Below are 26,734 nucleotides of genomic sequence, written 5' to 3'. Positions count from 1 at the left end.
GGCTAGGAATTGAATTGGAGCTGCAGTCACTGGCCTACATCTCAGTCACAGCAATGCCAGATCTGAGCCTCGTCTTCGGCCTACACCACAGCTCATGGCATCGATGGACTTAACCCACTGAGCATGATCAGGGATCGAGCCTGTGTCCTCATGGATCCTAGTCAGATTCATTTCTGCTGAGCCATGACAGGAACTCTGAGAAGCATCCTTAAGGAGAGAGCAGGGACTTGGCCAAAAGAACTGACCTAATGGAGGTTTCAGCAAGGATCCGAAGCTGTTTCCTGATCGCTCGTGCCCAGGACCCTGTGGTGTCCTGTGACCCGTGTTTTTGTGGTTTTGAGTAACAGGGTGGGAAAGGAGAGGTTTCAGACCCTTTGTGGGTGTTTAGCCTTTTCTGCTGGTCTGATGTGGCTCTGGGCTTTGTAAGGAACAAGGGGTTCAGCTGTGCAAGTTGAAAATCTGGGACATTTAACTCTTCTGGGTCCTCAGGCTTTTTCTGGAACTTCGTAGGCTCTTCCTTCAAGCTGCTCTTAGGCACCTCATAGATGCAGAGAACCTTGTTCTTCAGCTTGTTTTGGATCCAGGGATCAATTGAGGCCAAAAGAATTAATGTTTCTTGTAGCTGCATTGAAACAAAGGCCCTGCAGCTGGCTCACTTCAGGCCAATGCTGGGAGGGGAGGATTGCTCCCAGAGAGGGGGGACTCTGGCCACAGGCCACTGTGGCCTCAGGGAGTGAGGGAGTGAGGTCAAGGGACGGAGTGTAAGGGTTTAACCCCCCACCCCCACCCCTGCCGCCCTTGACAAAGAGCAAGTGGTGAGGGTAGGTGGGAGAGGCTTGGAGGAAGGGTTGAGATGGGGGAGAGGTGAATGCCTTACACTCTTCTTCACAAACGGGCTCTTTTCCACATCCAGCATGTCCAGGACCAAGTAGAACACCTGTGGGCTGCGGATCCCCAGGACGCCCTGGCAGAGGCAGGATGAGGGTGCCTAAGTCGCTGGCCCCAGGAAAATGCTATGCTCTTTACCGCAATAGTGATGACCCCGGTCAAGATAGGGAGAGGTGGCTTTCCCTGCCTTTTGGGGCCACTGCATTGGGTTCTGGTACAATTTTTCACCAGAAGAGTTAAAGCCATCTCTAAACAGTGTCCCTTCTTCCCATCTCCCATCCCTTATCCTCCCTACCTCCAGTCCTGAAGGAAAGGTTTTCCTGAACTAGTAGGGCTAGAATGCTAAAATTAAAAAGTAAGCAGGAGTTCCTGTTGTGGCGCAGTGGTTAACAAATCCGACTAGGAACCATGAGGTTGCGGGTTCGATCCCTGGCCTTGCTTGGTGGGGTTAAGGATCTGGCATTGCCGTGAGCTGTGGTGTAGGTCGCAGACGTGGCTCAGATCCCAAGTTGCTGTGGCTCTGGCGTAGGCCGGCGGCTACAGCTCTGATTAGACCCCTAGCCTGGGAACCCCCATATGCCGTGGGAGCGGCCCTAGATAAGGCAAAAAGAAAAAAAAAGAAAAAAAAAAAAGGAAAAGCCAATACACCACCTCCCCAAACTTTATAGCCCTTTCTTTTCTTCAGGAACTCGGCTCAACTGCCCACCGTGCCTGCCATCAACCCCATCTGGTCAGAGTGGTGGAGCTGGCCTTACCAAAGAGATGACTGCTTCCTGGCGTGCAGTGGTGTTTGAGCTCATTAGTTGCCTGTGGAGAAGGGCGTGGATGTGTTATGGTACGATTAAGAGGAAGGGGAGGGAGGCTGGCTGCATCTTACAGTCCAGAGTGAGTCGGGCTTAAGGCCAGTGAGAGATGTTAATTTCATTAACTCCCTCCTCTTCGTTTCTTGGGTCAGAACAAGGACTGGGGAGAGGCTGGTACCACAGTTTTCCAGCAGGCAGCAAGTGATGCTCACGACTCGCGTCTGTCTAGAACTTTACCTCCATCAAAGTCCCTTTCATGTCCTCATCCTAATTTGAGCTTTATAGCAGCCCTGAATGTTGGCTAATAACACTCTCAGCCCCTTTTTACAGATGAAGAAGAGCCCAGGGGGCTAAGAGTGACTTGGGGAGGCGGACGGACAAGCATGAACTGAGAACAGGCAGTAGGTTCTCAACTCTCTCTGACCCTCAGCCCCCTTCCCACAGCCTGGGATTTGCCCTGGCAGCTCCAGCCCAAGCCACTCACGCCTCCACCAAGTTCATCATTGCGGGCTTCATCTTGAGCTCTTCCACAGTTTCAGCAACAGCCTGCCTCATAGCCTGAAGAGGGGTTAAAGTGGGACAACAGAGAGAGGGGTCACAGGGGTATACCCTTAAGTGCTTCGCAGACCTTTATTGAACATTTACTTTGTGCTACATGTGGTCCCTGCCTTGAGGAGCTCGTGGTCTGGTGGCAGAAGCAGACAGGTGAATAGGAGGTATGCTACTGAACTAAGTGGAAGGGCAATGAGAGAGTCTCCTGACTCAGCCTGGGTACCAGGAAGACTCGCTGGAGGAAATGATGCCTCGGCTGAAACCTGGAGCATGAGTGGGAGTTAATCAGGCCGAGGGCTGGCGGCAGATTGCCTGGGCAGAGGGAGAGCATGTGTTGGAGGCAGGAGTTCCTGTCGTGGCGCAGTGGTTAACGAATCCGACTAGGAACCATGAGGTTGCGGGTTCGATCCCTGGCCTTGCTCAGTGGGTTAAGGATCCGGCGTTGCCATGAGCTGTGGTGTAGGTCGCAGATGCGGCTTGGATCCTGAGTTGCTGTGGCTCTGGTGTAGGCTGGTGGCTACAGCTCCGATTCCACCCATAGCCTGGGAATCTACATATGCCGAAGGAGCAGCCCTAGAAAAAAGGCAGAAAGACAGAGGGGGAAAAAATGCTTGGAGGCAAAAGAAAGTGCAGGTTTGGGAACAGAAATTAGTTCAGTTTACCTACGTGGCCAAATGGACTCTTCCGAATGGGGAGGGATGACTCAGGGCATTTTAAGCTGAGTCATTACACTGGGACCACAGGTATGAATCAGGACAGAGTGTGCCCAAGCTCAGCTGTGTGGGTCTTTGCCAGGAGGGTGTTGAGGGGTGGGCAGGCCTTGGGTGGTGGAGGGCAACGTAAGCCCTCCTAGGGTTGGGGAACCATTGAGAACTTCTAGCCAGAGGTGAGCTGCAGTCTGATTTACACTTTAGAAAAATGTCTTCAGAAGTTCTGTGGCTGCTTTTGTAAAAAGCTGTATCAAAGATAAAAGCAAGGAAGCACAGGAGTTTCCATTGTGGCTCAGTGGTAATGAACCTGATAGTATCCATGAGGACTCAGGTTCGATCCCTGGCCTTGCTCAGTGGGTTAGGTGTCTGGCATTGCCATGAGCTGTGGTGTAGGTTGCAGGCACGGCTCGGATCCTGCGTTGCTGTGGCTGTGGTGTAGGCCGGCAGTTGTAGTTGCAGTTCTGATTCCACTGCTAGCCTGGGAACTTCCATATGCCATGGGTGCGGCCCTAAAAAGACCAAAAAAAGAAAAAAAGGCGAGAGAGCATAGAGGAAGGCAGGATGAGTCTGGTTTTGGTGATTTGGGAACACTTCCCATAGGAGGTGTGTGGATGGGTCTGGATGGGGCAATTATTTATTTGTTTGTTTAGCTTTTTAGAGTCACACTGGCACTAGGGGTCAGATCAGAGCTGCAACTGCTGGCCTACACCACGGCCACAGCACCGTGGGATCAGAGTTGTGTCTGCAACCTGTCCCATAGCTCATGGCAACATCGGAAGCTTAACCTGAGCGAGGCCAAGGATCAAACTACATCCTCATGGATGCTAGTCAGGTTTGTTACCGCTGAGCCACAATGGGAACTCGATGGGGCAACTATATTTTAATAGGCAGAGGGAGAGAGGAGTACTTACCAGTGGGACTGAAAGCATGAGACAGTTTCCCACCTTGCAGAGGGGGGAGGGATGACTCAGGGCATTTTAAGCTGAGAGAACTGCCTGGCGGAAGACCAGTTAGCTTGAAAACAGGCGGAGTAGGTAGGTGAATGTGAGGCTCCGGACTGGGGTGGGGGGCAGTGTGGGAGGAGCCAAGCCCAGGGGCTCTCTAGAGAGAGGTGGAGAGAGATTTGGGCTGTCTGGGCCTGGGAGCTTTGGTCTCACTCACGAAGAACGGTTCATTATATGTCTTCCTCCTGAGCAGGTCAAATGTGAGTCCTTCTAGGCCGTGTGCTTGGATCCGCTCTAACCCAATGGTTTTGAGCATCTGAATGGCTTCAAAGCGATGCTGCGGGCAGGGATAGGGGAGGCGTGAAGGATAGACCCCCTCATCCCCCAGCCCTGTGCTGGTGCTGGAGAAGGAGGGGTACTAGGCAGCCCTTGAGCTTACCTCAAGGGCACTGGAATCGCACAGCTGGTCTAGGATGGTCCTGATGACCGTGGCCGAGTGCACACCCATTATCTTGACCAGCATACTAAGTGCCTGTGGGGCGGGCAGGGCAGGGTGGGGTATACAGGACCAGGAGGCTTCTGGATGGCCAAGCAGACTTGAGGGCTAGACGTGTAGGGAGCAGGTGGGGTCCTTTGTCTTCCCTCTTTGCCTCTTGAGCAAGAGCACATATGCATGTGTGCACACAGGTGTATGTACATGAATGCACACCCAGACCAATCGAATAGACACAGACACGTGTACACTGACATCCATATGACCGTGTACTCCTGTCTGTCCATTGTCACAAGCACACAGAGGACACTGCAGTGCTCCCTACCGAACGAAGCTTCTTTTCCCTGGGATGAGGATGACAGGGTCCAGACCCCCCCCCCACCAAAGTCAGCACTGTTTCCCCAGTGCTCCCCAGGGAGCCCCCCTGGCCCTCCCACCTTCATCTGCTGGGTCTTCGGCCCTTGGCACAGGCACTGCAGCAGGTACTCTCGGGCTATGTTGTTACAGGGCCTCAGGAACCCCAAGCACAGGGCTGCCTCCATCGCTGCTTTGTTCACTGATTTCTTTATCAGCATCTGCAGCACAGGCACCAGCTTCTCTTCGTCCTCAACTTGAGTCCTCTGAGCGGGAGAGAGGAGGCGATGCGGGTGGTGGGACTGTGTCTTCAGCTGGGCTTTGTTAAGAGGGCAAATCATTACTGCTTCCAGACCATTCTCCCTCCCCTAAAATAAATCTCATGGGATTATTTTACCCTCTTCCCTAATTTTTGCTGTCATCTACTTGCTCCTAATGTTGCATCCTTTCATTTCTCTATGACTTTTTTTGTCTTTTTAATATTTATTTTATTTTATTTTATTGTCTTTTTGCCATTTTTGCTCCCATGGTATATGGAGATTCCCAGGCCGGGGTCTAGTTGGACCTGTAGCTGCTGGGCTACACCACAGCCACAGCAACGCAGGATCCGAGCCGTGCCTGCAACCTACACCACAGCTCATGGCAATGCCAGATACCTAACCCACTGAGCAAGGCCAGGGATCGAATCCGCAACCTCGTGGTTCCTCGTTGGATTTGTTAACCACTGAGCCGTGACGGGAACTCCTAATACTTATTTTATTGTTTTTTCCCTGTGACTCTTTCTTGTGGATGGATCAATGTTACCCTCTTCAGCCCTTCCACTGTTTTAACTCCTGGCATTTGAAAAAATATACAGTGCCTTCCCTCCGATCACCTTGTCCTCTATGTCAGCCTCTGATTCCCAGAGAGACTATCATTACCTGTGACTGCAGCTTCTCTCTGACCTCCCTCCAGTCTTTCTGGTTCTCTGATGTCAACAATTGTTGGATTCCACAAAGACTAACAATTCATCAAGCACCTTTTCACTGCTCTTCACTTTCTTCCCTCTTCACCCAGCTTGAGTTGTGCGGTCCTGCTCGCCCAGCTCCTTTACCCCCTCTTGCTTTATTGTACTCAACTCCCTGCTGTCCCTGTGCCTGCACTTCCTGGACAGAAACAAAGTTGTGATGACTGGTCTTACTTGAAGCATATGAATGCAGACCTCATGTGGCCCCACTGTGTTGCCTGGCGATCAGAGTGCTTTTCCCAGGCATTTTTCTTCTGCCCCCCAACTCCTAATTTGCACTCTTTCCTCTGGAACCTCCAGCACTTCTTTCTCTCGTCTCTTAAGTGGAAGACCTTGCTTTCTACCTTACCGAGCAAATAAAAACTACTGGAAAAGAAGTTCCAGAGACATGTACCACCGCTTCTGTCTAGTTTTCGCACCTGTGCCCACGTGTTCTTCCTTTCCAGGTGTTCCTGTGGACCACGACCATCTGTCCGACAGCAGTCTCTCCGACGTGTTCAATCTCATTCTTCTCATCTGCACAAGAGCATTGCCGCACAACTCTTCCCACTCTCTTCAGAACGATGCTTCTCCTCACCCAAAATTATCATTTGCCCTCAGCAGTGAAACATGCTGTTGTCTTTTTTTCTAGAATTTACTTCTGCTGCCAACTTCATCGCTTTCTGGCAAAACTTGGAAAGTTGACCATTCTTTTTGGGTTTTTTTTGGTCTTTTCAGGGCCATGCCGATGCCATATGGAAGTTCTCAGGTTAGGGGTTGACTCAGAGCTGCAGCTGCCAGCCCACTCCAGAGCTCACAGCACCACCAGATCCGAGCCTTGTCCGCAACCTGCACCACAGCTCATGGCAATACTGGATCCTTAGCCCACTGAGCGAGGCCAGGGATTGAACCCGTGTCCTCACGAATACAGTTGGGTTTGTTACTGCTGAGCCACAACGGGAATTCCAAAAATTATCTATTCTTGCCATGTCTAACTTATCTCTTCCCAGTCTCTCTTAAACCTACTTCATTCCAGCCCTCACCCCCTCTGCCCCACGGGAATGGCTCTTGTTAGGAGAGTCAGTGATTCCCACGTTGTTAAATCCATTGTCTTGATTCTCAGTACTTGTCTTATTTGATAAATTCATTTATCTCCATCCCTTGATATATGTTCTTCACTTGATTTTCAGAATACCACCCTCTTGGTTGTCTGCATACCTGTCGCCACTTCTCAGTATTCACTGCTTCTTCCTCTTATCTTGGACTTCTTAGCATTGGGGTGCCTCAAGGCTTGATGCTTGCCTCTTAGTGATCTCATCCAGTTGTATGGCATTAAATGCTGTCTATATGCTGACAATACGTAGATTTCTTTCTCTAGTTCAGGCTTTTAAGCTCCAAATTGTACATCCAGCTGTTTATTTGCCATCTCCCTTGGAGGTCCAGTAGACATCACAAACATGACTTGTCCAAAATTGGACTTCTGATATTACCGCCAAGCCTGTTCCACCTGCAGCCTTCTCCATCTTAGTTGATGACAATTTTTTTCAAGTTGATTTCAATTTCAAGGCCAAGAACCTTGGCTTCATCCTTTTTTCCTCACTGTCTTTTATAGCTAACATTCAACCTGTCAGAGTTTTATTTTTAAAATATATCCAGAATTTAATAACTTCTTACCAACCCACCATAACCACCATGGCCCAAACCACCATCATATCTCACCAGGTTTGCTTCAGCAGCCCCTCTTAACTGGTCTTTCTGCTTCCACTTTTGCTTCACACTCCCTACCCATCTTTTCTCAACATAGCCGTCAGAGTAAACCTTTGGAAATATGTCAGGAGTTCCCGTTGTGGCTCCATGGGTTAAGAACCAGACATAGTGTCCATGAGGATGCAGGTTCGACCCCCGGCCTCATTCAGTGAGTCAAGGATCTGGTGGCTTTGGCCACAAGCTTCGGTGTAGGTTGCAGATGCGGCTCAGATCTGATATTGCTGCGCCTGTGGCGTAGGCCAGCAGCTGCAGCTCCTATTTGACCCCTAGCCCAGGAACGTCTGTATGCCATAGGTGTGGCCGTAAAAAGAAGGAAAAAACTCCACAGAGGGAGTTCCCATCGTGGCGCAGTGGTTAACGAATCCGACTAGGAACCATGAGGTTGCAGGTTCGGTCCCTGCCCTTGCTCAGTGGGTTAATGATCCGGCGTTGCCGTGAGCTGTGGTGTAGGTTGCAGACACGGCTCGGATCCCGTGTTGCTGTGGCTCTGGTGTAGGCCAGTGGCTACAGCTCTGATTCGACCCCTAGCCTGGGAACCTCCCTATGCTGCGGGAGTGGCCCAAAGAAATAGCAAAAAAAAAAAAAAACCTCCACAGAAATAAAAGTTAGATCATGCCAGTGATTTGCTCAAAATCCTGTTCCACCTCAGAGTAAAAGCTCAAGTAGGTAAAGTCATCCAGGAGGCCACAGATGCTCTCCTCTGTTGAGACTTTCGGCCCAAACTCATTTCCTCCTGCTCTCTCTACTCCCACTCTGCCTCTGCTAGTGGCCTCTTTGCTGTTCTGTGACCATGCCAAGCGTGCTCCTGTCTCAGGGCCTTTGTGGTTTTTGTCCTTCTGCCAGGAGTACCTCTCAAATATCTGTAAGGCTGATACCTAACCTTCTTGTCTGTGCTCAAAGGACAACTTCTTTTTTTTTTTTGACCCACAGGACAACTTCTAAATGAAGCCTTCCCTGTTATCAGTGTTTAAAATTGCAACCCGTTCCATCTCCACTTGACGTCCCTAATCACCCTCACCCTGCTACGTAATTTTTCCATTGCACTTGACACCTCTAATATACTATGTAGTTAAATCTACTGGCTAGATTTTTTTTTTTTGTCTTTGCCGGTTCTAGGGCCGCTTCTGTGGCATATGGAGATTCCCAGGCTAGGGGTCGAATCGGAGCTGTAGCCACTGGCCTACACCAGAGCCACAGCAACGCGGGATCTGAGCCACGTCTGCAAGCTACACCACAGCTCACGGCAACACCGGATCGTTAACCCACTGGGAAAGGCCAGGGATCGAACCCGCAACCTCATGGTTCCTAGTCGGATTCGTTAACCACTGAGCCATGACGGGAACTCCTACTGGCTAGATTTAACTCCCCTGACTAGAATGTTAGTTCCCCAAGAGCTGGGATCTTTGGTTCACTGACATATCCCAAGGGCCTCGGACGGTGTCTGGCACATGATAGCTAGTTAATACAAGTTTGTTGAGTAAATGGGCGAGTGATAAATGCTGTTTCACGTGGAGCAGTGATGGGGTCAAAGTAAGAGGACCCTAAAAGGGAAAAATCTCAAGTCGTGTTGGCAGACTCTCTTGGCCTCTGTCCCTTCTTGGCAGAGGTTTTCCTTTTATGTATTATTTTTGGGATGATAACATAATGATGGTTTATTATTTAGAGAGCTTGGTGCTTTACCCACCTTATCTCATTTAATCTTCTCACCAATGCTATAAGGTAATTACTGTATCCCTTTTAGAGATGGACAGGCGACAGCTCTGAAAGCTGGCTTTTCAGAGGGTGTATGGCTAGTTAAGTGGCTCTGCTGATGCTTCTTTCTGTTCAGGGACCCTGTTCCACAGGGGCCACCATGAGAACAGCATCCTCCCCCCTCAAAGCTAGCAGCTAGGTTGCCTTCTCCCGGGCCTAACCCCCAACCGAGCCATCAACTGCCTTGTCTTACCTCACCTCAGCTACTGACTCCCTCCAATTACCTGGTCTTTGGGGACAGTAGCCCTGGAGTTCAGAGCCGCCCGTAGCACCGTCAGAGTATCCATCCTTTGCCCCTCATTTTGCCCCTTCAGTTGCTTGATGAGAGCGTGGATCACGTGCTTATTCAGGCAGCCTGGACAGGGCGGATCCTCAGGTCAGGCAGAGCCTCAGGAGCTGCTCCTCTCTGCCAGAACCCATGTGACTTCACTGTGCCCTCAAGACAGAAAGCTCTGAGTCCTAGGTCCCAAGGCTGCCGGTCCTCCCAGGACACCAGAGCAGCTGGCTGAGCATGATCGCAGTTGCAGAGCTCCCTCTCTCCCTGCCTCCAATCTCTCTCCCTTTTCACCCCACCTTCCTCTCTCTGGCCAGCAATACCTTGGATATTTCCCAGACCCTGCCATTGGCTGGGTTGGAGTTGGGGTACGATGCACCCATTTGCCCTTCCCCAAAGCGGGAAGGGACTGCGCTGCCTCCTTCCTCACCCCCTGCCTCCTCCCCACCCCTGGAGGGGATGCACTCACCCAGGATGGCCAGGGTTCGGTAGGCCTCGTACTTTACTTTCTCTGGACCAGTTTGGGCCTGATTGAGGAGGCAGGTGGTGGGAACATACCATGAGGTGGTAGAATGTCAGAGCTTGGAGAATCATTTCGGCTGAACTTTGAATTTGACAAGTGAGGAAACCGAGGCCTAGAGAGTGACCTGACTTTGCTCAAACACAGGGTACAGGCAGGGTGATGTGATGGACAGAACGCAACTTGGGAGTAAGGCTTTTGTTCAAGTCCCTCTCTGATATCTGGTAGCCACGTGCCCTTGGGCAAGCCACTTGGCCTCTCAGAGCTTCCATTTTCTCATTAGAAAAATGCCGTTACTACTACCTGATCCTGGTGTTGGAAGGTTTAAATGAGATTATGGATAAGAACACCACCCCCGCCCCCGCCATTACATATTGGCCTATAGCACAAGGCGTTCATTCAGTTAAGGTAGCGAATGAACTCAGTTCTCTCCTGGCTCTTCAGTGAGCCTCTTTTCTGTTGGACAAAGGGGATCTTCAGGTTCCCCCTTCCCCTTCCCTCCTTCCCTCTTTCCCTTCCTCCCTCCCTTCTTCCTTCTCCTCTTTTTTTTTTTTTCATTTTTGGATGAGCCTGCGACATGTGGAAGTTTCCAAGCCAGGGACTGAACCTGTGCCACAGCAGTGACCCAAGCCATTGGAGTGGCAATCCTGGATCCTAAACCTGCTGTGCCATGAGGGAATTCCCTCCCATCCTTTTAGATCGCGCTGCCCTTTAAAGAAGCCACAGGAGTTTCTGTCGTGGCTCGGCAGAAACAAATCTGACTGGCATCCATGAGGACGCAGGTTCTATCCCTGGCCTCGCTTAGTGGGTTAAGGATCTGGCATTGCCGTGAGCTGTGGTGTAGGTCATAGATGTGGCTTGGATCCTGCATTGCTGTGACTGTGATAGGCTGGCAGCTGTAGCTCTGATTCAGCCCCTAGCTGGGAACCTCTGCATACCTTGGGTGTGGCCCTAAAAATAAAATAAGATAAAAATAAAATAATAATTAAAAATCAAAATAAAATTTAAAAAGACAATAAAATAAAATAATAAAATAAAATAGAAGCCAAGGGCATGGAATGGGGACATGCTGCACACAGCGGTTCTGTCCTCACTGGTTCTGACCCTGGCGAGCCTTGCCTGGCCTGTGTGCTCACCCTCTACACACCTCAGCCCTGTTTTCTCCTCTCCTGAACTCCATGCAGCCCCAGACTCACCACCTGCCATAGTGCTTCCATGATAAACTTGTCGTTGACACCCAGACACCCCAGAGCCTGCAGGAACAGGGGTAGCGGAAAGGGAAGAGACCTTGGGCACCACTGCCAGGAGTCACCATCCTCTGGACGTGGGGTTTGTTCTTGCAGCCCACCCCCACCACCCTCATCACAAGCATCTTTCTTCCCCAAGCTCAGCCAGCTCCTGTAACCACACTCCCCCACCCTTGGCACTTCACACCTGTGCTGCATAGAGCTGCTCATCCTCTCTGGGAGATTTCAGGCTTCTTGTGAGTTCCTGCCCATTCCGGGGAGCCAGTGGAAGGAAAGGAAGGGATAAATATAGTTCCGCAAGTATACTTTCAAACTGGAAGGAGCTCAGCGGTCCAGTCCCTTTTCCTCCCCCTCCCTCTGTTTTGCAGGCAGGGACTGAGGGCTGAAGGTTGGAGCAAGTCCAAGGTAAGGGCACCCACGGGAAGGGAGTCTTCCCCCTTCTCCCTCCCTCATGGTCCCTGACCTTTAATCTTTGCCACTTCATGGGGTCCCCAGTCGGGTCTAAGGGCTTGGGTTCCCTCTGGGACTTTATAGTCAGCTTGCTCATGGGGAGATGGAGTTTTTGGATGAGGGCTCCCTCCTCAATGTTCCTGTGTGAGAAATTGCACAGGCCGCCCTGGATCCCTGTTCCCTCCTTCCTTCCTTCACAAACTCTCCTCCACCCCTTGACCTCGGCCCAGCCCAGAGGTCAGCCTCCTACCCTGCGGTGTCTTCTGGGGTCTGTAAGCGGACTTGCCCCATCCCACCCCTTTCTTTCTTTTCTTTCCTAGAAGATGTGGAGGCGGGTGGAGAATAGGAAGGGGCAAACGTGCACCTGGAGTGATCTCTCATTTGCCGCGGTATCTTCTGGGCCTCCCGTTCCTTCCTCTGATCACACAGGGTGCGCCAGTGTGTGCAGAGCTCAGGCTTCTTGGAGTGGCAGTAAGGTACAGAGTCTGGCTTGCTCGGGTGCTGCCTCCAGCACTCTGGACTTGGGGGGATCTCTTCCTTTGGCATCTGGAGATGGGGGGGTGTGAGTGGCAGAGCCATCGCAGGGGACGTTTCTCAGCCAGGAGAAGGACCAGGGTGAGAAGGGACGAGATGAGAGAAATACCCTTCAGCCTCTTATCTGACCTGAAGTCACAGCCACCTCCCTACCCACTGTGTGACTCAAGCAAATTATTTCACCCCACCACGATCTGTCGTCTCATTTGCACAGTGGAGCTGATAATCCTCGTTCTGCATCCCTCCCAAGGTGGTTGTGAAGAACAAATGAGATAAAGATTGTGAAGCCAGGAGTTCCCTGGTGGCTCAGTGGGTTAAGGACCTGGCATTGTCACTGCTGTGGCTCGGGTCACTGCTGTGATGGAGGTTAGATCCCTGGCCCTGCATGCCAAGGGCATGGCCAAAAAAAAAAAAAGATTGTGAAGCTTGGCGTTCCTGTTGTGGTTCCGTGGGTTCCCTGGCGTTGCTCATGGGTTAAGGATCTGGTGTTGCCACAAGCTCGGGTCGAGCATTGCTGTGACTGTGGTATAGGCTGGCATCTGCAGCTCCAATTTGATCCCTAGCCTGGGAACTTCCATATATTATGGGTGTGGCCTCCCAAAAAGGAAAAAAAAAAAGATTGTGAATCCATTGTTTGTGAATTAATCCGAGTACAAGCAGTCCCCTGTATCTGCAGGTCCCACATCCACAGATTCAACCAACTATGGATTGAAAATATTTGAAAAAAATCCAGAAATTTCCAAAAACAAAATTTGAATCTGCCGTGCACCCAGCAACTCATTTGCATTGTATTAGGTATTATAAATAATCTAGAGAAGAAGTACAGAGATTATATAGAAATACCACACCATATAAAATAGAAGGGACTTGAATATCCATGGATTTTGGTGTCCACGGGAGTTCTGGAACCAATCCCCTGTGGATACCGAGGGACAGCTGTACACAATTTGGCTAGTTGAGCATCTCAAAGGACTTTGAAAAAGGCAAGAAGTAAAAGGCAAGGGGTGAGGAAATGTGGAGTAAGAGGGGGAAGTTCAGGCTAGTGCTCACTCATTCGGGCAGTCAACAGATATTTATTGAGCTCCTACTACGTGCCAGGCACTTGATGCTGGGGATAGAGTTATCATCCCTGACTTCATGGAACTTAGCTTTTTAGGGCTGCACCCATGGCATATGGAAGTTCCCAAGCTAGGGGGTCAAATCGGAGCTACAGCTGGTGGCCTTCGCCACAGCCACAGCAACGTGGGATCTGAGCCACATCTGCGACCTACGCCACAGCTCATGGCAATGCCAGATCCTTCACCCACTGAGCGAGATCAGGGATCAAACATGCAGCCTCATGGATACTAGTCAGATTCGTTTCTGCTGCGCCACAATGGCAACTCCCCAAATAATCTGTCTTAAACAATTGTGAAACTGCAGCTCTGTCTGTAGTGGAGGGTTTTGGATGGGTCAGGGGCTTTCTCTGAAGACCTGGCTAGGATTCCTTCCTGTCTTCTCTCAAGCCTTCCTGTCTTTACAACAGATCTCTGAGCAACAAGGAAGAGGGGCTTTGGCCAGGGGTCCCCAGTTTGGTGATTGAGAAGATCATAATAAGGGTCCTCAGGTGATTGTCATCTTTCAGAGAATGGGGCATTGACTCACTGTGAGCAGGGTTGTCAGATTTAGTAAAAACCAAGATGTCCGGTTGAGTTTTAATTCCAGGTAATGAAGATGATAGGACACATGCATATGAAAAACAGTCATTGTTTATCCGAAATTCAAATTTAATTGAGCACCCCATTTTATCTGGCATCTCTCACAAGGAGGATTCCTATGTCAGTTAACAACAATGACTCATGGGCGTTCCCTTCATGGTTCAGCGGTTAACAAACTGGACTAGGATCCATGAGGATGCAGATTCAATCCCTGGCCTTGCTCAGTGGGTTAAGGATCTGGCGTTGCCATGAGCTGTGGTATAAGCCAGCAGCTGTAGCTCTGATTTGACCCCTAGCTTGGGAACTTCCATATGCCGCAGGTGTGGCCCTAAAAAAAAAAATAGCCTAAGCCTTATAGATATTATCTCATAGCAACTGGACCAAGGGAGCTGGGCAGGGGTTGGCCCGTGACAGAAGAAGCTCCTGAGGCTCAGGGAGGGAAAGTGACTTGCCCAGGGTCACACAGAGTTAGTGGCAGCCCCAGGGGTGAATGTCATGTTCTATGAACTGGCTTTAATGGGAAGGGACAGTCTGCTGCCCCTCCTACCTTAACAAAGCTCCCAGGGTGGCAGAAGTTAGGGGTCTGACCTGGTAGCAGGACAAGGGCAAGTCAACAGGAGCGGTGGCTCTTCTGAGTTCTGTGGTACAAATGAGGCAGAAGTTACAAAGGGGGGCTGAAGCCATCCTTCCAGGCATTCATTTGTTCAGCATTTAGTGAACACTGTACCAGGCACCTGGGAGGTAAATAAAGCATAATTCCTATCCTGAAGGGGCTCATAGGTCCCTTTTCTGGTACCTTGCTGCTCCAAATGTGGTCTGTGGAACTGCAGGATTGCCATAGCCTGGGAGCTTCTCAGCAATGCAGGCTCTCAAGTTCTACCCCACACCTGCCAAAGCAGCATCTTCATTTGAGTAAGATTCCTATGCATGTTGAAATATGAGAGACACTGGTCTAGCAAGGTGGTTCGTAACCCTGGCCATGTGTTAGAATTATTTGAGGGAAATTTCAACCTGCCTTGGCCTGATATCAGACTAGTTGAAACCGATTCTCTGAGGAAGGGGCGCAGGCATTTGAGAAAGCTCCCGCAAGGATTCTAATGGTGAAAACCAGTGGTCTCTTTCAGTGGTTCTTAAGCTTGAGTGTGCTTAGAAACAACTGGAGGAGTTTCCATTGTGGCTCAGCAGTATGAACCCGACTAGTATCCATGAGGACGCAGGTTCTATTCCTGGCCTTGATCGGTGGGTTAAAGACCCTGTGTTGCCATGAGCTGTGGTGTAGGTCACAGATGCAACTCGGATCCCTTGTTGCTGTGGCTGTGGTGTAGGCTGGCAGCTACAGCTCCAATTTGACCCTTAGTCTGGAAACTTCCATATGCCATGGTTGTGGCCCTAAAAAGACAAAAAAAAAAAAAGAAAAGAAAAAGACAGACCTAGACAGCTTGTTAAAACACAGATTCCTTTTTTAAAATTTATTTAGTTGAATTATAGTTGATATGCAATGTTGTGCTAATTTCTGCTGTGCAGCAAAGTGATTTAGATATATATTTGCTTTTTCAAATTATTTTCCATTATGGTTTATTTTAGGATACTGAATATAGTTTCCTGTGCTATAATACTAGTGTTTATCCTTGTCATTTATCCATCCTATATATAATAGTTTACATCTGCTAATCCCGAACTCCTAATCCATCCCTCCCTCCCTGTCCCTCTCCCTTGGCAAACACTAGTCTGTTCTCTGTGCCTAAAACACAGATTTCTTTATTCCCAGAAAACTCATCCCCAGAGTGCTGATTCAGTCAGTCTGGGGTTGAGTCTGAGAATCTGCATTTCCAACAAGATACTGCTGCTGCTGCTGGTCCTGGGAACATGCTTGGGGAACCATGGGTCTAGCTGGTGAGGCAGAACTGTTTATTAGTGATGAACGAAGGGAAACAAAGGTGAGGATGGATAAAGGCACAGGTGGTTCAAGTGAGGGGTCCCTAAGCAGGACGCGGTTCCCAGAGGAGATTATTCACAAGCTGAGTCTTCAGCGCAAGTTGAAGTTAGCCAGATAGATGAGGGCAAAGAGCAGTAGGCACAGGAACCAGCTTACAACCTTGGAGGTGTGAGAGTTGGGTAGAGATCGGGGCGCAGATGAGGGAGCGGGAGCTGAGATGCGCCACCTTAAGGGGCCCTGGAGACTTACCTTGAAGGGTGCCCTGAAAGCATCCGTGAGTCTGCTCTGACCCTTCCTGTGGATTTGCTGACATCTCCCAGACCCCTGCCTGGGATTGGGTGCCAGGCAGCTCTCCGTTTCAGCCACTGTCCCTGACTCCCCTCCAGTCCGTTCCAGCCTCACCTTTGGTCCTTTCTGGATACTCCAGCCATGGGTACTTGAGCATTGACCTGTTGAGGTCAAAGATGTCGACTGATTTTTGGTGGGCCATCCTCTTCTCCTGGTGGGGCCAGAGGGAACCTGGTGGGAAAAGGGGCTACAGGCACTGCTCCCTCGTGGGAGTGGGAACACAGCTTGGGGCAACCTGCCCTCTGTGGGACAAGGGGCACTGGTGAGGCGTCTGGGCTTCTGGGGGTAGAAGCCTCCAAGTGCTGAGCAACAAGACCTCCTAGGTAAACAGAACACTCCGCTTCCATTCTGGAGCCCCAGCCCTGGTGTCTGCTGGCCTGTGGATTGAGCTAGTCATTTTACTTCTGGGAGCTTTGGTTTCCTCTCTGAAAAGTGGGAGAGCCATGCCTGTCTGGCTAGCTAGAGGGGCAGTGGTGAGGCATAAATTCAAAAAGAAAGTTAGAAGTTCCCGTTGTGGCACAGCGGAAACAAATCCCACTAGGAGCCATGACGTCTCGGGTTCGATCCTTGGCCTCTCTCAGTGGGTTAAGGATCTGGTGTTGCCATGAGCTGTGGTGTATGTAGGTCACAGACGCGTCTTGGCTCCAGCGTTGCTATGGCTGTGGTGTAGGCCAGCAGCTACAGCTCTGATTCAACCACTAGCCTGGGAAGCTCCTCCATATCCCTCGTATGCGGCCCTAAAAATACAAAAGACCAAACAAATAAACAAAAAAAACCAAAAAGAAAGTCACAGCACTTAGTGAATTTTAAGCTCCTGTAGCCCATGTTATGGTCACGGGTTCTCCCTAGGATTAGTCACTAGGAGCATGGCAAAAACTAGAAAAGTCCCTTTCATACACATACCTCCCTCCTTGGCAGCAAGAGATTGAGCTCTTTTTGTTGTTGCTGTTCACTGAACACATTTATTTCATTTCGTTTTAGAAACCGGAGTTTAAAAAATATATGAACAGTAATAATAATAAAATATAAGTGTGGATAGTCACATATTAACATGGAAAAGCAGAAATGTCATCCTTTTATAGATTTTACGTCAAAGTCTATCAGCTGTACGTCAGTTCTCAAGGTCCCATTGCGACCAGCAGCCCACCACTTTTTTGGATTTTTTTATTTTTGGTCTTCTTACAGCCGCACCTGTGGCATATGGAAGTTCCCAGGCTAGGGGTCGAATTGGAGCTGTAGCTACCAGCCTACACCACAGCCACAGCAGTGCCAGATCCGAGCCACATCTGTGACCTACGCCCCAGCTCACGGCAATGCTGGATCCTTGACCCACTGATTGAGGATGGACACCTCGTGGATGCTAGTAGGGTTTGTTACCACTGAGCCACAACGGGGGCTCCCTGTTTGTAGAGTCCTTGTGCTAGTTGAGTCACTAGCGGAAGGTTTTATGTCATTTGTACTACACAGAATTTCTGTCATTGCTTGCAGTGATTGCTACACTTTTTCTGAAGCTTAGTAACCAAAAAGTATGCAATAGTTAAAAGGAATAAATTTTTCAGGCCATCAACAAAGTAACAAATCAACAAAACCCCAAACTTCTTGGGTCCTATTTGGCATTTATTTATTTATTTATTTGTCTTTTTGCCATTTCTAGGGCCGCTCCCGTCGCATATGGAGGTTCCCAGGCTAGGGGTCTAATCAGAGCTGTAGCCGTCGGCCTACACCACAGCCACAGCAACACGGGATCCGAGCCGCATCTGCAGCCTACACCACAGCTCACGGCAACGCCGGATCGTTAACCCACTGAGCAAGGCCAGGGATTGAACCTGAAACCTCGTGGTTCCTAGCTGGATTCGTTAACCACTGAGCCATAATGGGAACGCCGTAGTTTTTATTTATTTTTAATTAATTGTTTTGTATGTCCTTTATTGTATAGTTGATTTACAATGTTGTGTTATTTCCAGGTGTACAGCAAATTGATTCATTTATATATATATATTATTTTCAGATTTTTTTCATGATAGGTTATAAGACATTGAGTATAGTTCCCTGTGCTCTATGGTAGGTCCTTGTTGTAAGATGAAACTCTTATTTATGTGCTAAGGAGCCATTCACACCTTCTGCTTTTGCATGGACTGTTCCCTCAGCACTTTCATTTCCTTTTCTACCAGTTAAAATTGTGTCTCAAATCTTTCAAACTCCATTTAAATGTTCTCATCTCAAGTCTCTTTTCTCCCCCAGGCACCCTGCCTCTCTCCGTTCAGTGGTGTGACTCCCCCAACCCCACAGTGTGAGCCCAGACTTTTGCACAGCTGCTTCCCTTTAAGTACCATCATCTGTTTAATTTGTCCATCCATCTTCCTCACTGGAGGGTGAAACTTCCTAAAAATAAAGATTGTGACTTGTGGCTCATTCACTTCTTCATTCCGCCCCCACCCCACCCCCAATGCCTAGCGTAATGCTCCTTACACAGCGGGCAGCTTGTTGTAGTGAGAGAACAGGCGCCACCAAGTCCTCCCACTGTCATCGCTTCCAGGAAACTGACATCATGTGCCCTGACTTGGCACCTTAAGAAAGACAGCGTCACCTTGTGGTTTTCCTGCTGTATTCATGTTCAGCCCGAATCTCGTTATGAGGAGGTAGTCAGGCAAACCCACCTTGGGGCGTATTCTACAAAAGTCTGATCTGAGCTCCTGAAAAATATCATTGTACCCAAAAAAAAAAAAAAGTTTGATAAAGGACAGTAAAAAGACATAACAGCTAAATTCAATATGTGTATAAAATTGGATCCCGAATTAAAAAAAAATAGCTATAAAATTCATGGTTGGGACAATTTGGGGGATTTGATCATGGACTATATATTAGACAATATCATGTCGATGTTAAATGTTACTCATTCTGTGGTTATGTAGCCTGTCCTTGCTATTCGATATATGCTAAAACCGTCAGGGGGAAATGATACCACAACTGCAACTTATTTCAGAAAAAATGTGTATGCCAACCATCTATATGTGTGTGTGTGCATGCACATAGATGAAGCAAATGTGGTTAAATGTTAATATTTGAATCTAGATGAAGTATATATATGAGTATATTCTTGCAAATTTCTGTGGGTTTGAAATCTTTCAAATTAAAGACGGGGGTGGGGAGGGGGAGGGCATTCGCTTTGGTGTTGGACCTTGGACCTGATGAGTTTAAATGTTAGTTGTACCCCCTCCAATCCCACCTCCCCCATTTTATTTATTTATGTATTTTGCTTTGGAGCTTTGGGCAAGTTCTTTCCATCACTTACCAAAGGTTTCCTCCCCCATTGTAAACACAGTTAATACTACTACTTGCCTCAACCGGCCATGCGGATAAAGGATGGTGAATGTGAGGGGCTGGCAATGCCTGGCACACGTAAGCGCGTGGTTAATGCTGGCTGTAATTATGAGGATTTGACTTGCTAAGACATGTTCTCTTGACAGGCCGCACAGATGGGAAAGTTGGAACCCTCCCACCTGAAAAGTGCTTGTGCCGTCACAGAAAACCACAAAATCCCTTATTCTCTTTATCTGAAAGAACCGAGGTGTTTGGGGAGTGCCATTAAATCCCTTTCTGGGAGTTCCCGTCCTGGTGCAGAGGAAACAAATCCGACTAGGATCCCTGAGGATGTGGGTTCCATCCCTGGCCTCGCTCCATGGGTTGAGGATCCGGCGTTGCCGTGAGCTGTGGTGTAGGTTGCAGACGTGGCTGGGATCTGGCGTTGCTGTGGCTGTCGTGTAGTAGCTCCGCTTGGACCCCTAGCCTAGGAACCTCCATATGCCACAGGTGTGGCCCCGAAAAGACAAAAGACCCTGCCTCCCCCCAAAAAGGGCCCCTTCCGGGGCATGAGTGATGTTAAAGAAACCTGCTGGGGGTAAGGGGTTGGGTGGTCAGGGTGGAAGGCCAGCAGGGCAGGTGGAAGGGCCGACCGTGGTCTGAGGAAACGGGGGTGTGTGGCAGGGAGTGAGAGAAACTCTTGGGGCCTCGGGGCTGGGAAGTAGTGCCTGTTGTTCCCCCGCAGAGGGGATCAGCCACTGGTTGCTTTATCAGCTCTGTCCTGCCCAGGCCCCTTCTTGGAGAGCCTGTGCTCTGGCAGGGCCACAACCCCCAAATCCAGGGTGGATGCCAAATGTGACAAGCCCTGAATCCAAAGCTTAAGCCCCATGAGGAAGGGGGTTCCCGACAGGAAGTCAAACCAGGAGCCAGCTTTGCAATTGCATTGAGGATTTTAATGGAAAGCTGATTTCTCGCATTTGCCAGTCAGCCCTTCCCAGTGAGAGGCCAGGGTGGGTGCTCTGGCCACGGAGGGTGTAGGAGCCCCTTCTCCCTCTCCTCTTCACTTCCAGAGGTGCTGACTGTCCTTCCTGACTGCAGAGTCGTGGCTGTGCCAAGGGTCCAAAGTTCGGAGCCTAGAGATCTTCTGGGCACAAGGCAGGAGACCCCCAGGAGCCCTGAGAGGTTTTACAGCAGCTGCTGTAAGTGGTGGAGTCTGTGCCCTTCCAGGAGGAGGTGGGGGGAGGGCATGGGGCCGGGGGAGAGCCTCCCAAGCTGGCTGGGACAAGAGCAAGAAGCAGTAGGAAAGTTTGCACGAGTTCAGGCTCAAGGCTTCCTCCATCCTAGCTCAACTCCAAGGAGTTGATGTACTCCCGCACCCATTTCTTCTCTGGGTTGGCACACACCTGGCGGTTCTTTCTGGTGATAAAGCTGTGGAAGAGCAGAAGAGGGGGAGACCTGGTCAGTGCCGGGACAGCCAGTTTGGGGAATGACTTGGATGGAGGCAGGGGGGACATGATCCTGGGAGGGTTATTTCCCGAGCTCCGTAAGATTGTATTTGTGGCTTTCAAGGAAAGGGCGTTTTTCTCTTCTGTTGGATCAAAGGGCCCCAGGCCAGGAGCATATTTATGTGCATTTGAACCTCCACTCACAAACACATGCAGCCCAGAGTGCTAAGGGGATATGGGGGCTGAGGAGCGCAGGGTTGAGCTGGTCAACCACTAGCCTTTTCTCAGCACTTCCTGTTTCAAACTCTGAGCTGGGTGCTAAAGATGCAGAGAAATAGAGATGATCTCCAGGAATTGAGTCATGACTGAGTAAGTGGGAGACAAGAAATGGTAAAACGTATGTGTGATTTCGCTTTAGATGACACAGTGCCTGGTGCACAAAGACATTCATTGAATGAACCCGTCCGGTCATGCCTGGGTGCTTACCTCTAAAATGTGCAGAGAGATAATTCCTGGTTTGCACAATTGTTGTGAAGCTCCGATGAGATAGCATGTGTAAATTAGTTTTGAAAAATACCGTACATGCCTTATAATTGGGGTGCTAGGGGGACCTCTGTTTAGGGTGGATCAGACCAGCATGAGACCAAGGGTCCTGGTACTGGGCATCGTGGCTCAGAGAGGTTGAGGGCCCTGAGATGGTGGCAGGTGTCAAAGCCCTTCTACCAATTAACCCGCCAGTACGTGGATGCCTATGAGGGCAGGAAGCCTTATCTCTACAGGTGTCAGTGGTATAAGCTGGGGGTGTCTAACAGGCTGGGAGTCATGGGCTCCCTCCAGCTGCCTGCCTCACCTGTTTGCTGGGAGACCGGTTCTATCTGGGGGACACCTTGGGCCTGGATTAATATTACTGTTGAGCTAGCCCTGCCTCCTTGGGACTTTCTCCTTTTGCCTTCTCCTTCAGGATGCTCATCTCAGAAAGATGCTTTCAGACACAGAGAAGGAGGACCTCTTGGCTCCTTTTCATGCTCTGTCGTGGAGAGCGTTCGCTCTCAGGGAACTGCTTCTTTTTCTCTGAGCCTCACTCAGAGCCACCCAACCGCCTCTCCGCCCCCCACCGTGCGCAGAGAAAAGAAGGGGAGCTTCTGGGCTCCGGGGGGCCCCCTGGTATTTGCCTCCTTATTTGGGGTGGTGAGGGAGTTTCCAATGCAGACCCTGCGCTTGACCAGCCTGGTGTCTTACAGGAAATCCTGCAGACTCACTGTCCTTTCTCCTCAGCCCCCTTGGCCTGTGGCCAGGAAATCAAAAGGCCAGGAAACCAACACGGTGGCAGGGGGCGTCGCTCAGGCCTCCTGCTCCTCCTCCTGCTGCTGAATGTGATGCTAGATAACAGCTACTCCTTGCCAAGCCTTCCCTCCGTGCCTCCCATTGTGGGGACCCCCTCCTGGCCCGACTTCCCTCCACCTCCATCTGCCCCCTGAGAGCAGATGTGCTCATAGTTGCTGCACTTTTGTCCCCTGTGCCTCCTCAAGCCTCTGGCCCTGGGTCTGGCCTACCGTGCTGCCTAATGAATGTTCATTGAATGAGTTAGTGACTGAATGAATTGCAGTCTCTCATCAAGTTTCATTTGTCACATTTATGTAGATTATAGTCCATTTAGAGGAGAAGGATGATAAGTTAACATCGAGAAGGCACCTACTGTGTGCCCAGAAATAATCTAATTTTATCTTTCATTTTATGATTCTCACGTTGACCCAGTGAGGGAAGTATTTCTATTTGGTTCCACTTTGCAGATGAAGAAATTGAGGCTCAGAGAGGTTAAGGGGTGGGCCCAAGCTCACACAGCTCCCCATTGGCAGGGCTAGGATTCTAAGAAAGGCCGACCAGCCGGAGCAGCCAAGACTGCCATATTGCCACGCTTACATGGGGAGATCCCTGACTCCTATGGATCACACCTCCAGCCCCAGCATCCTTTCCTCAGCTACCAACCCTTGGTCCCACCGTCCCTGCTGGGTCGTTGTGCTGGCACCTTGCCCTTCCCTTTTTAAACAGCTCATCCTCTGGACATCAGGGCTCCACCCTTGTCCAGCCATCTGGGTCAAAACTTCAGCATCATCCTCAGCCCCCTGTCTTCCTTGCTCCCGACCTCACATGGTACCTTCTGGAGCTGGCTGGTTCTTCCTCTAAAGGTCCCTCACCCCTGTCGCTGCTTCCCTTCGCTTCAGTCCCACTCATGGGGACAACTGCAGCCTCTCCACTGGACCCTCTCGTCTAGGCTTTCCCGGGTCCAGCTCCTTTCACACTTTTGCTTCATCGAGCTGACCCTCAGTGCTTTCCTTCACGGAGACTCCGCAAAAAACAAAGGAGAGTCCTGACCACCTCCCCTCTGCCTGGTCCAATCCCAAGCCAGACAGCACCTTTTGTGGCAAACTTCTCCTAAATCCCTTCTCTCGGCATGTGCCCTGTTCCCTCTCCCCCGTGCAGGGTGCCTGGCTCTGGCAGCCTCTCTTAGACTGAGAGCTCCAGAAGGCGGGGATGGTACTTTCCTTCTCTCTGCCTGCCCATGATAGGTGCTCAAAGAAGGATTTTTTTCCTTTTGAAAAATATTTGTTTTCAGAAATTAGTGCTAAATATTACTTCTATACTTCAAAGGATTTATTAGAACAAAAGGCCAACTCTAAACACCTTTAACTTTGCCAGTGTCACAGGAATTTTGGATTAAGAAATTTTATCATTATATAGAAAACTTAACAATTGCCCCATTTTCATTCGTTAAGCCTCTATCGTCCTAAACTTCTTATCACTAATCACCTACTAGTGTCGAAAGAGGAGGCTCCAGAGACAGGCTCCATCCCTCACTCACTGTGCAACCTTGGGCAAGTCACTGAACCTCTCTGGGTCTCAGTTTGATTATTTTAAACATGGAGAGATTTAAGCAAACCTGTCAGGGATGTTATAAAATTTAGAGATAATGCATGTTAGACAATTGACACACACTACTGTGTGTCACTTCCTAGGTAGAAGACTATTGCTTTTCTAAATGTAGTAGTTTACATGTTTAAAGGAGAATCTCATTTCATTATTTCTTCATCAATAACTTTTTTGGGGGGAGTTTCTGTGTAGCTCAGTGAGTTAAGAACCCGACTGGTATCCATGAGGATGCGAGTTCCGTCCCTGGCCCCGTTCAATGGGTTAAGAATCTGGCGTTCCCGTGAGCTGTGGTTTAGGTCACAGATACGGCTCAGATCTGGCATTGCCGTGCCTGTGGTGTAGGCTGGCAGCTGTAGCTCCAATTGACCCCTAACCAGGGAACTTCCATATGCCGCACCTGTGGCCCTAAAAACAAAACAAAACAACAAAACTGGGTTTCTTTTGGCTGCATCTGAGAGGGATGCAGAAGTTCCTAGGCCAGGGGTCAAACCCGTGCCACAGCAACCCGGGCCCCTACAGCAACAATGCCAGGTACTTAACCCACTGCACCACAAGGGAACTCCTCCATAGCTTTTTTTTTTTTTTTTAAACATACTTGATGACAACTAGGGCCTTGACCTCTGACCTCACCTCTCTAATTCCTCTAAGGTTGTGGGTGGATTTGGTTGGGTGTGGGATATGGGGGACTGCGGGGTTCTTAGCTGGAAAGGGATGACTGAGTCCCTCTCTCGACATAGGGGTGTTGCTGACCAAGTTCAAGGAGAAGTCACAGCTGTAATGAGTAGAGACCTAGCCTAGTCCATCAGAGCAGGGAGGATCCTCCAAAAACACACCGTCTAATCTTTTCCCAGGATAGCTGGGGCATCTGAAGCTAGAGAGGGAGGAGCCATGGCTATTTGAGCAGGTGGAGGGTAGTGGGGGCGTGGATGGGGTACCCTCTACGAGGGTTCCTGGCGGGGGGACCGACTCTGGGGCAAAAGCTGTCCCTTCCTCACCCCCTAAACGGTTCCACAGGGCTGAGACTCACACGACTGCTGCCATGGAGCACTTGCTGCTGGTGTAGAAATATTCCTGGAGGTGGGCGCGGGGCAGCGGGCGGGAGAGGTAGGAAAAACAGCAGGGTGTGGTGTCCGAGGCATCTGGGAGAAGAAAGGAAGGAGACCCTGGGTCGTTGCCAGCGCACACTGAGTATTGTTTTGATTTATCTTGATTTATTTAGCTTTATGTGATTTATCTTGAATACACTATTATCCTCCTTTGGCTGAAACTGAGGCTCAGAGAGGTAAAGACCCTTGGCTGTGGACACACAGTGGCAGAGTGGGAGTTCCCTCACCTACTCCTTGAGCCCAGCTGGCATCCTTCCCTTTACACTGTAACCCCATGCCTTTGACTCTCAGGGCATGCCGAGCCTCCTCCTGGCTTGTCTTGGGCTCTCTACCCTTATTCTTGCCTTCTAAGATTTTTTTTTTTTGCTTTTTGCTTTTTAGGGCATATGGAGATTCCTGGGCTAGGGGTTGAATCATCAGAGCTACAGCTGCCAGCCTATGCCACAGCCACAGCAGTGCCAGATTTGAGCTGCGTCTGCGACCTACATCACAGCTCATGGCAACGCCGGATCCTTAAGCCACTGAGCGATGCCAGGGATTGAATCTGCATCTTCATGGATCCTAGTCAGGTTCATTTCTGCTGCACCACGACAGGAACTCCCCCTCCTAGAATCCTTAATGGATTCAGGACTTGGTTTCTTGGAGACCTAGGCTGGGTTGGGGAGAGGCTTCCAAAATTCAGACTTCATGGCTCAGCCAGGACCCCTAAGAGGGTCTGAAGATGGCACATTGCATCCTGGGAGCCTCTGGCTGAGGCGTTAGTGAGAAGCGCTCTGAACAGAGAAGGAGCACTCGTTATTAGTCAGTTAATTCAGAATGACCCTGGGAAATGTGAGTTGTCATTTCCCAACTAGAGTTTCAGAGTCAAGCAGAACTGGGTTTGAACACTACTTCCTAGCTGTGTGACCTTGGACAAGTTACTTAACTTCTCTGGGCCTCTATAAATCAAGGGCAGCTACTCAAAGAGTAGATGCAAGTATTAACTAAGATGATATATGCAAAGCAAGCAGCACAATACTTGACCCATAGTGGGCTTATGACTGTGTCAGGAGGGTTTCAGTTAAGTGCTCAGAGGCTCCCTAGAGGCCCTGCTGGTGGAAGACATGAGTCAGTCATGTTTCAAGGTCAGCTCGAGCTGCCCCTGCCTGCTAATGTCCTCAGCATCAGTCCACACTCAGCGAGCACCTGCCGGGCTTGTGGTGTAGCTCTCAAAGACACAGACAAGTGCATCAGAGGGTCCCTGCCATGAAGTGATTAGAGACCTATCAGGGACAACTGGACATCCAGGCAAAGCAATACAGAAGATTGTAAATCAGAGGGTTCAGACAGTATAAATGCTGCCTTTGAAAAGAGGGTGAGGTCTGGGCCCCAGGGGTGGTGGTGTCAGGACTTACATGGGGAGGCTGATGCCGGAGCGCAGAGGGCGGCCATGGCGAGGATGACAGCAAGGGCAGCGGTGGAGACCTTCATGGTAGCTGTGGGCAGAGGCTGTGGGACATCCACGGGCTGTCTCAGGATCCTCTGCAGGGATTCTCTGCAGCTCAGGCTGGCCCTTTATAGGGAGCCAGGCCGGCAGAGGGGGCGCCCCCACGAGGGGAGTTTCCAAAACAGCAGCCCCACACCGGCTGATACCATAAGTGAAATTGCACAAAACGGAAAAGAAAACTGAAATAGCCACCGGAAACTTGTTTCTCTCTCTCC

The 26,734-nt window shown here is 50.0% G+C and overlaps 2 protein-coding genes across 3 annotated transcripts; both read right to left on the bottom strand.

Annotated features, from left to right (window-relative positions):
- Positions 1-208: 208 nt before the first annotated feature.
- Positions 209-16,829, bottom strand: HEATR9 (HEAT repeat containing 9). The gene is made up of 15 exons (XM_047756804.1): positions 16,309-16,829; positions 14,559-14,608; positions 12,104-12,285; positions 11,753-11,879; positions 11,477-11,533; positions 11,239-11,295; positions 9,992-10,049; positions 9,473-9,603; positions 4,828-5,010; positions 4,337-4,429; positions 4,115-4,234; positions 2,176-2,249; positions 1,644-1,695; positions 878-964; positions 209-622 (listed from the first exon to the last, which is right to left on the bottom strand). Exons 1-15 carry the CDS (start codon positions 16,394-16,396, stop codon positions 209-211), a joined length of 1,773 nt encoding a protein of 590 aa, XP_047612760.1. The 5' UTR covers positions 16,397-16,829.
- Positions 16,830-20,485: 3,656 nt separating this feature from the next.
- CCL5 (C-C motif chemokine ligand 5) lies at positions 20,486-26,658 on the bottom strand. 2 transcript variants are annotated; one of them, XM_047758343.1, is made up of 4 exons: positions 26,428-26,594; positions 24,955-25,066; positions 20,958-20,982; positions 20,486-20,729 (listed from the first exon to the last, which is right to left on the bottom strand). In XM_047758343.1, exons 1-4 carry the CDS (start codon positions 26,501-26,503, stop codon positions 20,688-20,690), a joined length of 255 nt encoding a protein of 84 aa, XP_047614299.1. In that variant the 5' UTR covers positions 26,504-26,594; the 3' UTR covers positions 20,486-20,687. The 2 variants fall into 2 exon arrangements, with proteins under 2 accessions (XP_047614299.1, XP_047614298.1); XM_047758342.1 differs by having other exon boundaries at positions 20,486-20,982; positions 26,428-26,658.
- Between the last annotated feature and the right edge of the window lie 76 nt (positions 26,659-26,734).

This window comes from Phacochoerus africanus, chromosome 14, assembly GCF_016906955.1.
Source record: "Phacochoerus africanus isolate WHEZ1 chromosome 14, ROS_Pafr_v1, whole genome shotgun sequence".
In the NCBI taxonomy this organism is placed as follows: Eukaryota; Metazoa; Chordata; class Mammalia; order Artiodactyla; family Suidae; genus Phacochoerus; species Phacochoerus africanus.
The sequence above is the reverse complement of the archived record's forward strand: the minus strand, read 5'-3'. Positions and strand labels throughout refer to the sequence as shown.

Bases quoted from the DNA above. Each gene is read 5' to 3' on its own strand.
- HEATR9 (XM_047756804.1), bottom strand. From the start codon at position 16,396: ATGGCCCACCAAAAATCAGTCGACATCTTTGACCTCAACAGGTCAATG. The intron at 11,880-12,103 runs GTGCACGTTTGC...TTTCTCACACAG, and splicing joins CAAATGAGAGATCACTCCAG to GAACATTGAGGAGGGAGCCC. The intron at 11,296-11,476 runs GTGTGAAGTGCC...CTGTTCCTGCAG, and splicing joins AGCAGCTCTATGCAGCACAG to GCTCTGGGGTGTCTGGGTGT.
- CCL5 (XM_047758342.1), bottom strand. From the start codon at position 26,503: ATGAAGGTCTCCACCGCTGCCCTTGCTGTCATCCTCGCCATGGCCGCC. The intron at 25,067-26,427 runs GTAAGTCCTGAC...TTCTTCTCCCAG, and splicing joins TCCGGCATCAGCCTCCCCAT to ATGCCTCGGACACCACACCC. The intron at 20,983-24,954 runs GTGAGTCTCAGC...GCTCTTCCACAG, and splicing joins TGCTCCATGGCAGCAGTCGT to CTTTATCACCAGAAAGAACC.